Below are 11,260 nucleotides of genomic sequence, written 5' to 3'. Positions count from 1 at the left end.
CTCAGCCTCAAAACTCACGTCTACATGTCACCACAGTAGGACAAACCGACAGACAAGTTTGTCCTGCTGTTGAAGACCTCTCGTATCCCCCCCACCTGGGTCGATGTGGCTGACTGTTTCAGTACTACCATTATTTAAATAACAATCTTATTTTGTCTTATGAGGGTTTTGCAGAATTATAATGCTAACCAAATATGCTAAAGACATAGACAAGAGTGATAGGATGGGTCAGAAAGTCCAATCATTGTTACTGGCAATGCTCAAGCAATTAATTTGGCTAATATAACAAGTTAGGACACAGAGCATACCCAGAGAGGGCAGTCAGTCATTAGATGTTGCCAGATGTCAACACTGTGGATGACTCCACTGAAAATTTGTGCTCCAATTAAGTGCTGAAGCAAATGAGTCATTTTTATCTGGTTAGAAGGTGGAATCAAATGCCTCCTTAGGTAGTGTTAGCTTTGTTCCAAAGTCTGAACTGTTGCATCAATCATGATTTGGGTCCCTAACATAAGGGGTTGAATTCAGGGAATCTCATAGTCAGAACTATGTCATCAAAGAATATTGGGATTTTCCCCTTATGAAAGAAAAGGTTATTTCCCTAGAGAACTTTATCCTGTTAAGTTCACCCTTTCCAGGAAATCTGGACACTCTGAATACAGGGGCATCAATAAATCCTACTACAGCTTCTGCAGGTAGTCACTCATCTGTCTAAGGCAAACAGTAATGGTGAAGAAAGCAGAAGAGTGGAGAAGAGAAGAAAGTATTTCAAATTTCAGCAAACTTCTTAATGAGGGGATGGAAGGACAGAATTTTGAGTCAGTTTTACTGATGGCAAAGCTTCTTCACCCTATCACTCTATGATTTGCTTTAAGTCTGAACTAAGGCATTTTGTCAATAGGCTGGGTTAGGTTAACTAACAAACGATTATATCCTTACCTAGAACTTTTAAAACATTTAAATGAAAGACTTGACAAAAGGGTTGAAACTATAGCAATAGCACGTCAACTATGCAAATATAAGCTCTGAAAGCCATTGGCTGGGGGCCCTTAAAGTCAATCAAATAATTATTTTGATTTGTTGTTGTTGTTATGTGCCGTGGAGTCAGACCCGACTCACAGCAACCCCTCCTTGGGTTTCCAAGGCAGTATCACTATGGAAGTAGATTGCCCAACCTTCCTTGGCTGGTGGGTTTGAACCACCAGCCTTCTAGTTAGCAGTCAAATGCCTTAGGCACTATGCTACCAGAGCTCCTACTAATTATTTTGACAGAAACAAACAAACAAAAAAATACCACTTACTCTATGGTAGCAAAGGAGCTTTGGAGGCACAGTGCCTAAGTCATCTGGCTGCTAACCAGAAAGTTGGTCGTTCAAACTCACCAACTGCTCCAAGGGAGGGAGATGAGGCAATCTACTTCCAGAAAGATTTACAGCTTGGAAAATCCAATGAGGGTTGCTATGAGGTGGAATCAACTCAGTGGCAGTGGGTTTGGTTCTTGGGTTTTTATGGTGTCTCCATAGTAAGACATCTTCCATACTTCAGCAAGCATTAGGTGAAATTAAGTGCAAAGCAATTGACTTGCTTTAGATCACTAGCAATCTTCCTGCATCTGTGGCTTAACTTTAGCTCCATGTTAAGTTTGGTACATGGGTTCTTAGACATCTTCACTGCTTCATACATGGTGCTACTAAAAATCGTAAGTAACTGCAAGGTGAAGGAGCTTGGATTACAAGAGAGAGATCTAATTAGAACCATTTGTTTCAAAAACTGCTGTTTTAAAAGATTTTGAGCATCTTTCCCAACAAAGTGAAAATTCCTAAAATGTAAAGAACACTGTAACATAAATTTCTGAAATGTTAATTATCTCATAGCACCATATTGCTAAATTCCCCAGAGAGAACACTGTTGTTTTGGTTACCTAGGGCTACTCTAACAGGATACCACAAATGAGATGGCTTTAACAAACAGGAGTTTATTCTCTTACCATTTTGGAGGCTAGAAGTCTCAGTTCCATGTGCCAGGCTCTAGGGGCTAGGCAAAAACCCTTTGAACTTTGGCTTCAGCTCTGCCTCTTACTCCCAGTCCACTGAAGCTAGATTATTTCTTTACTCAGGCAACTGCTTGCTGCTGAGGCTAACAAGCCTAAGGCTGACATATAAATGTGGCACAGTCCCAATATTACCAAAAAATATGGCAGGCCACTAATGCCAGTTCAGAGACAGTTCCAAGATTGGCAGGAAACATGGCAGGCCGCTAAACGAAGACTCAGCTACCTGTAGGGTCCAAGTGCACCAAAAAGCTGCAGACCTCTCTTCTCCTTATTTACTGGATGCAGACCACACCCCTAAAGCAGCTACTCAGCTGCTCCAGTAGAATTCTACCATGGAACTGATTACCAACCTCACCATGAGGAATAACTGCCAGTGGCCCAGCCACTCAAAACCAGGCCCAGCCAAGTTGACACATAACCTTAACTACCACAACTGTCAACTATGAAGGTTCTTTCAAGTCATAGTTTCAAACTGGTTGTCACCAAACTGATGAGTCTGATGGAGTTGTACTGGAAGTTAAATCATGTTTATCACCCTCCAGGTCCCAATGTGAGAACATATACTACATGGGACAAATATTCAAGTTTAGCAGACCTGTTATAGCAATGTATTTCCTTGATTTTAAGCTTTTAGGGTCATGTTTTTAAGAGACAAATGAAGGAGAATTATGAAGTAGTATTAAGCTGTAGGGCATATATTTTTTAAACAATTTTGCATTTTACAGATGCTTATTCCTCATAACCACCCTTCTAGAACAGTACTGGCCAAGAGAATTTTCTGTGAGGTTGGAAATGCTCTGTATCTTTCTTGTCCAATATGGTAGCCATTAAGTCTGTGTCAGTACTAAGCTTCTGAAATGTGGCTAGTGTTGACTAAGTAACTGGATTTTTATTTCATTTTACTTAAATAGTTACATGTGGCTAGTGGTCACATGTATAGTGGTATTGGACAGCACAGCTCCACATTGTAAAAGCAGACATCCATATTAAATGGAGATTAATGTACACCATGGTGTGTCCAGGAACATCAATGAACACCTACAATCTAATTATTTGCTGGGGGAGGGGAAGGGATGCTAGTTTACTGTCTATAGAAATAGAACTAGGGAGAGACCAGCAGGAAATAGTAGCTACTGCCCAGCACCTCTATATTCACAATTGACGTACATAATACATAAAAGGAAAACAGGTTTCAATATGCTATATAAATAAAAAAAAATTAGCTTAAATGCAAGTGGTCATGTAAGGCACAACAATCGGTCTCTATCTGCCTGGAGCGAGTGAGCGAGTCAGGAATAGACGGATACAGCACGTGTGGCTAATTGCCTTCATGAACAACCATGACATCTGCCATGAGACCAGAATTGGATGGTGCCTGGCTACCACTACCTAACATGTTGATCAAAGACTGTAAAGAAGCCTGATCAAATGGAAGAAAATGCAGCACAGAATTTCAAATTCTCATGGATTCAAATTTCTAGAGCCAAGGGGGCTGGATAAACCCCTGAAACTACTGCCCTGAGCTAATTTTTAAAACTTTAACCAAAAATATCCCCTGAAATCTTCTTAAATAGTTTAGCTTAACTAGTATTTAAAAAAAAAAAAAAAAAAAAAGCCTGCCTTGAGCATTATGCTCTTTTAAGAACTACCTCTATGAGAATAAAACAACAGCATCTCAAAAGTTAGATAGAAACCTTAGAGGCCAGTGAGTTTATATTAATGGGAGATGACTAACTCAGAAAAGGAGAGTGAGGACAGTTGTGTAACTTGAAGAATGAATCAATGTCACTGAATTGTGCATAAAGAAACTGTTGAATTGTGGTGTTTTGCTGTGTGTATTCTCAACAATAACATTTAAAAAAAAAAAAAAGTAACTTAGCTTGAAAACAGATGACCACAATATGTTACTTGTTTCTTGCTGAATTACCACTGAACATGCTACATATAATATGCTTTACTTAAATTGATCATAAACTTTAAATAGAAAATAACACAATTAATGAAGATAGCTATTCTTTTCAGCCTCTGGTTTATCATTTGTGACACCAAGGAGGACTATGATTTTAGGCATTCACCATTGTCCTAGGCCTCAGTCTCTTCATCCATAAAACAGTAAAACAGAAGGGAATGGTCCCTATTGGTCGTTTCCTATCTTTGTGTGGGACTCAATTTTACTTGAGCATGTAAGATGACCCAGATACAGTCTCTCAAAATATCCAGCATGAGAAAGGAGGCCTTGAATGCTATACTGGATTGCTACTGGTCACTCTACCATGACCTTACAGTGGTTTTTATTTCCTCTTCTGCTGATAATCACCTCAAAAGCATCTTTTGTCATTTCTGATGTCACTATGGATTTCAAGGTACATTTGTAATTATGGGTTACAATTTCCATGCTACATATAATGTGAGTTACAACTATCAGAACTACCTGAATGCTTTGGTTAGCATCAGTAATTAAAAGTCTTTACCAACAACTGCTTTTCTGATAATGTTAAAAGAGAGGATGTAAAATAGAGGGGTCAATGAAAAAACGTGGTGTGTGGCGGTGGGGGACAACATTCATTCCTAAATTCATATTGTTGTAGTGGTTAAATAGTTACCTTGCTCTGTAAGTCCTCTGTGATTGGAAGCACCAAGGAAGTGTTTTTTTGTCTTTTTGTTTTCTGTTTTTTCTTCTTCCCTGTGAAAGAAGGGAAGCAATGGAAGGAAATGAAAGAGTTCATTTAAGTGCCATATTCACATAAGGCTAATTTGTACAAGCTCAATCCAGCTGAAAATACTGTATTACAGCCACTGCTGGTCCACAAAACTTCAGTTGAGAAGACTAATTGAGATTCCTCAGGAGAACTCACTTGTCTTTAAGAGTTACAGAATGTCTCATTAAGCATTCTGTACCTCCCCCTTCTCTAGAATACTAAGTCTGACTCTGCTTGGCCTGAGTTTAGTTTGTGAATTTCCAATAGATTCTAATACATCATTGTTGTAAGACTGTTGGTTTTGTTTTGCGCTTTCTTTTTTTTTTTGGGGGGGGGGCCCTCCAAAGTAGCATTTAACAGAATTGTTTTAGTTATACTGGAATTCAATTTTAAAAAATAAAAACAAAAAACTATGCCCCACCTCCAAGACAGCAAAAAAGGAACTGAAGCCCTTACTAAACAACTCCTCTAATCTTGCACTAGAGAAATGCTTTCTATAAAACACAATCATTCCAGTTGATGGCTGGAGTTTAGAAAGAACACTAAATTCTATAAAGTTTTATTTTCTATCCTTTTGCAGTTCTCTATGTAGATACAATCCTTGAATATTTGCCTTTTATTAGACTAGTGAGAGCATGAAACACATTTGATTCTTCTTTTTTCCTTCTTCACTAAAATGACATGTTGTGGACCCTTTGGTGTATTAAAAAAAAAAAAAAAAAAAAACCCTTAAAGATGTTTGAGGGATTAGTGTCACGGGAAACTACATGTTTATTTTAAATATCTAATTAGAAGCCTCTCCCATGAGCTGAAAGAAACACCTTTTGGCCCAATTATGGAATAACTCTTTTCCCTCACTGCTATTACTATACACAATATTACAAGCTTGCAAAGAAACATGGAATAACATTAAAACAGTACAAAGGTCTCCAAGTATTTGACATCGTTTTCATGTATATATAAGCAATGACATACATACATACACATGTATATGCGTGTATGTATGTATGTATACACACACACATATATACACACCTTACCTGCCAAAGCCCAAAGGTTGCCTGGATTATTCTATTTGTACTTTTCATATAATAAATATATTTATAGATTTACCTCTATCTACAAGGTAACAAGGAGCTCTGGTAGCATAGTGCCTAAGGCACTTGACTGCTAACCAGAAGGCTGGTGGTTCAAACCCATCAGGCACTCCTCGGAAGGAAGATGGGGCAATCTACTTCTGTAGTGATAATGCCTCAGAAACTCAAGGAGGGGTCACTATGAGTCGGGTCCAACTCGACCGCACATAACAACAACACAAGGTAACATGATTCTTTCAGAGCTATTTCATAATTAACTTTTTCCATGGTAAAAAGTAAAATTTCTTATTGTTTTAAAATTTAAATAATGAGTTTTTTTTCTAACTGGAATATGATAATATATTTGAATATATTTCTCCCCCATTTCCAACTACCTTTTTTTTGTTAGCATGTTCCGAAGGAAAGTCAACAAGGTTAATGATTACACTGACAATTTCTTTTAGCCTTTAATATATTTTCTACTAAAAATCAAGCTGAGACAGAAATGATCACTGGTTTTGTTATTATAAAAACAAGTAACAATTTTTAATTCACAAATGATGGTAACACAAGACATTGATCACACTGTGCATATGGTATTACAATAAACTGATTAGTTGGAGACTAATAAAACATTTAAGACTTCACATACACACAAATGTACTTTGAAACAAGAAACACAGGACAACTTTAGTCTCTGATATTTCCATGACTGCCAAGAGGAAGAATGCCACTGATTTGAGTCTAATTGTTTTCCTGGTATATGATCACTATATATTCTAGTCCTAAAGCATACTGCATTATTAAGGACATCTTTAGGCAAAAATAAACATTTGATGTGAGGCTTTTTCTCCCTGCTCAAAACAATCTGCTTCCCTACAGGTAATCAAGTACTTGGTTTGTTATCAATTTAACATAATCACTACAATAAACAGTATTTTTAACCATAAAGCTCAGGTGACAGGTTTTTAAACAGACCACACAACAAATTATTTTACCCAAGGAAGGCAATCCTAATTATAAATGCAATCCTAATAAAAAAATCTTGTTTACAAATCAGTCACTTTCAGGTATTAATGAAGAAACAAAAACGCATGTAAAGTGGAAAGGAATGACAGCATAGCAGGAGCAGAAGAGGTGTGAAATAAGGAAAATATCGTATTTGCCACAGGAAATATGAGATTCAGTTGATTTTTTAAAATGAGGTATAAGAAGAATATGCAAGTAAACGCAAAAACAAATTTTAAAAATGCACATTTCCAATGGAAAAATCTCTAAGCCTCTTATAGTTTTCCTTTATTCAGATTAGACATTTCATTTACAGCAGTTAATCTAGAAAAATACATTTAAAAAAATCTTCAACTGACCATGCTCCCTGTAACAAAACCTTCCAAACCCTGTTTTTTTATACAAATCAATCTACATTAGTAATGTAAAAAGAAATTCTCAAATTTAGCAATGTCATTTTCCATCCAGCATCCACCTAATTTATATATGAGTTTCCAACTATTCATATTGTAGAGTTAGAATTCTGTAATAAATTTTTTCTAATGTATTCTGTACATATTAAATAATCTAAAAGGTTCCTCTTGTAGTGCATTTACCATTTAGCAAGTCTATGCGGTATTTTTCCAGTACCATTTGCATTACAGTGATTTGCCTGTACATGTAAATTAAATTTAAAAGTGCACACAGTTACCTTCCCCAAATAACAGCCTATTTCTGGAGGAAACCTAATATTCACGGAAAAGATCACCTATACCGATACCATGATTACAAACATAGGGTTAGAATGTATTCTGAGACTATACGACATGTTTATGTACATAAGCTAAAGGGCAGTAAGTCTTTAGCCTGTATTTACAACAAATAGCGTCCATTTCCACAGGGTCATACCAAGAACTCAGTATGGCACTAGATAGAATGAGAATTGTTGGCTACAATTCAGTGTAGCACACAAAGCCTAATAATACCCTGAATTGACTTACGCTAAATAAAATCTCCAGTATGTCACAGTATTCAATGTAGTATTTATTAGTGTGCTGCCCAAACAAGCAAAGATATCCAGTAAGGATGCTGTGTGACACAGTGAAAGACAGCAAGCCTTCATCAAGGGATTCTATCTGGGTTATGATGAATTTTAGCACTTACACGGCCACTGCATGCAGAAACCCTGAAGACGAAATACACAGGTTTCAGAACGGATATACTTCATCTTGTTTAAAATGCCCAAGAGTGTTTTCAAAATAACTGTACTATTCCTATCAAGTGATGAACCTACACGTGATGACCCTAGAAGTCATAGAAAGAATTTCTGTATTATCCAGTTTGAGGAAAAAAAAAAATTGTAGTTTTCTTACCAAATTATCCAGTGTACATATGCCTAGTTAGAATTGCAAGTTTTGATTTTTACTGAAATTCAGAGCATGAAATGCAAACATTCAGGATAAAAGTAACCCAAAATCATACTAACTTGCAACAAAGCAGCAAATATGAGGGCCTAATACACATCTTGACACTCCCCCTCCCTTCTGATCCCTCAAAAATGTGCAAAATCAAAGAGTCACTGCTTGGTCCAAAAATAAAATACGTCGTGTATAAAGATTTGCAATCTGATGGAATCCAGCTTCTACTCCACAGGTTCTGTCTTCCGTAAGCATCAGCGTCCAAAGATGGAGCTTAATTCCAGAAGAATTAATTCTACAATCTGATTTTGGTACACAGTATGAACTGCTATATTACCAGTCTCTTTCTCTGGCTTTAATAGAGTGGGACCAAAAACGATTGCTATACTTTGATAGGTCATTCGATTCTTTTCTCCATTTTCTACAACTCTAAAAAGAAAAGAAAAAAAAGTTGTTAAAAGAGAAAATAATACAAAATAGAGACGGAAAATTCTTCAACTTGATACATGAATCAACTTGGATTACAAATATAACAGTTTGCATTTTGAAAAGGAAAATAATACTAAGTCTTCTTAGGTGATAAAAGTAGAGCTCAGTACAAATGCCATCTGAAACTCTCCTATGGATAAATAAACACATCTTAAAAGTATACTTTGTATATATTCTTGCTGCTGCATTAAGCTGGCCCTTGACTCATGGGAGCCCATATACAAAGGGATCAAGCTATTATGATCCATGGGGTTTTCAATGGCTGATTTTTTCTGAAACAAACACCAGCCCTTTGTTCCTAGTCTGTTTTAGTCGGAAAGCTCCAATGAACCCTGTTCAGCCACACAGCAACATGCAACCTTCCACTGACAGACAGGTGGTGGCTGCCCTTGAAGTGCACTGGCCCAAAATCAGACCTCAGTCTCCTGCGTGGAAGGTGAGAATCCTACCACTAAGGTACCAATGTCTCACTACTCTACAAACTTTAAATGTGGGACATGTTCGTTTAGTTTTTAAAATAGCATACAGATGTAAATACGAGTTACAATTCTGTCCATGATTACTAATTAAAGTGGAAAAAATGTCATTAGGGCACAGAGACTAAATGTTCAATTTTACTCATTTTATTAAAAACTCTCTCACTGGGATAGTTTTAGTATTCTAGTGCTCTTTAATGAGCACTGGTGGTTCACTGATAGATTTCTTGCCTTCCATTTTAGGGTAAGTTGATATGTTATTGTTTTGTGGCATAGAGTTGATCCTGACTCATGTATCTCATTTAATAACTTCCATTTTAGGGTAAATTGTATATTTAATAACTAAATTCATCTTCTTATTAATGAACTTTAACAACAGTTTCTAAACACCTACTATATGCTGAGCACGATATAAATGCTTCACATATAATATCTAATTTAATATATTCTTCAGACCAAACCATTTTACCTTGGAGGAATGGAGGCTCAAAGTCATTGAGTATTTTTTTTAATTCACAAAGATAGTAATTAGCAGAGCTGAGCTCTAAAGCTGGGTCTGATTAACCCTGACCCCACATGTTCCCTACATTTTCTATCTGTGCAGTTCTCTTACCTTTTAAGATGTCTAAAAAGAATCTGCATTGTATCCTGATTTGGCTTTGGCAACTGTTTGATTAAGTCTTTAACAGCAGCAACTCGCTGTCTTGGGTCTTGTTCTGAAAAGAGATGATAACTGAGGATTTTGTAGCACAGTCTTAAGAAACTGAAAGCAATGACAGTGTCTGGAAGTTGGTATTTGGTAACACACAGTGACATCTGGTGGTCACATTTTAAATTTTTTTGGGAAAACAATCCTTTGAAAAAATATGTTTTAAAATAAGAAAGATTAAAACAGCTTGCTGACTTAATCTGTGCAGAGAAATTTCAATATTTAGGGAAAAACTGAATGAATTATATACTTACTAATTGCATTAACAAAATCATTAAAATGATTAAATGTAAAAAGAGGTTCTGGTAATTCTCGAAAAAACATTTTGAGTGCTCCAGTGATGACATGAATATCTTCCCATTTACTATCATTCAAGTCCAATTTCTCATCTGAAGAACAGAATAGAAACATGATTTAAAAAAAAAAAATTATTTTCAACCAATTTTAACAGTTATGAGTGGTAATTCTGGATATAACAATAAGAAATATTGCCTTACCGTGATTGACAGCAAATCTCAACTTCTGTATCACTGCAAGGTTGCCACTTACTCTGTATATCCCATCAACATCCAAACCTAAGAGAAAAAATATATATTTTTATGATTAAAGTACTGTTAGTCTCTTCTAAAAATGCTTGTGTGTTTTGGAATTCTTATTCATGAGCATTAGCCTAAAATCAAATGGGTAAATACTCTCTCTCTAAATGGTTTTTTAATAGATGCTTTGCCAGGGAGAGAGAGGTAGAGATTCACTGTGAATTCTGTTTAATACACAGTAATAATTGTACTTTGTTTATGATGTTGACTGTGAATCTGTGGAAGACAATTATCTCATTAAACCTGAAATACTAACAACTTAAGATAAACTTCTGTAAACCCTTTGGGACAGTTCAACAAGTAAAGAAAGCCATAGGTAAAAGCAGCCTACTCTTAGTTTTGCATCCACTTTATAATGTAATGCACATATTAAAGCATTCTCTTGAAAGTGTGTGTCATATTAAGTACTTGTAATAAATAGTTAGCAATTAGTGGTTCTACAGAAATAACTGGTAACATGATGTAGAGTTTATTTATTTTCTTTCATATGTGAAACAGACAATCAGCTGACATTCACACAAGTGAACCTTAAAAACTCAGGTATTCTACTATGCTATCCATCTAACTTCAAACAAAGACAAGTAGCTTGGTGTTCCTACTGTCATACTGCCAAGAAGAGTCAATGAGACAAGAGATCCATGACTGACGGATTTATAGGTTAAATTACACAACTACTGTAATGGAACCAAGATTGGCCAGACATCATCTTTCATACTTTGGTCATGTTACCAGAAAAGGACCAGTTCCTGGAGAAGGA

The 11,260-nt window shown here is 36.2% G+C and overlaps 1 protein-coding gene across 1 annotated transcript in view; it reads right to left on the bottom strand.

Moving 5' to 3' along the window:
- Positions 1–8,487: 8,487 nt before the first annotated feature.
- The window catches only part of ARHGAP12 (Rho GTPase activating protein 12), a 129,746-nt gene continuing 126,973 nt past the window's right edge, over positions 8,488–11,260 (bottom strand). Inside the window, exons 14-17 of the mRNA XM_007942463.2 lie at positions 10,405–10,482; positions 10,162–10,296; positions 9,812–9,914; positions 8,488–8,662 (exon numbers count right to left, since the gene is read on the bottom strand). Of these exons, the coding sequence (XP_007940654.1) occupies positions 8,488–8,662; positions 9,812–9,914; positions 10,162–10,296; positions 10,405–10,482 (491 nt within the window). The remainder of the gene's footprint in view (positions 8,663–9,811; positions 9,915–10,161; positions 10,297–10,404; positions 10,483–11,260) is intronic.

Source organism: Orycteropus afer, unplaced genomic scaffold, assembly GCF_000298275.1.
Source record: "Orycteropus afer afer isolate SDZICR_OR568_19922 unplaced genomic scaffold, OryAfe1.0 scaffold00090, whole genome shotgun sequence".
Lineage (NCBI taxonomy): Eukaryota > Metazoa > Chordata > Mammalia > Tubulidentata > Orycteropodidae > Orycteropus > Orycteropus afer.
The sequence above is the reverse complement of the archived record's forward strand: the minus strand, read 5'-3'. Positions and strand labels throughout refer to the sequence as shown.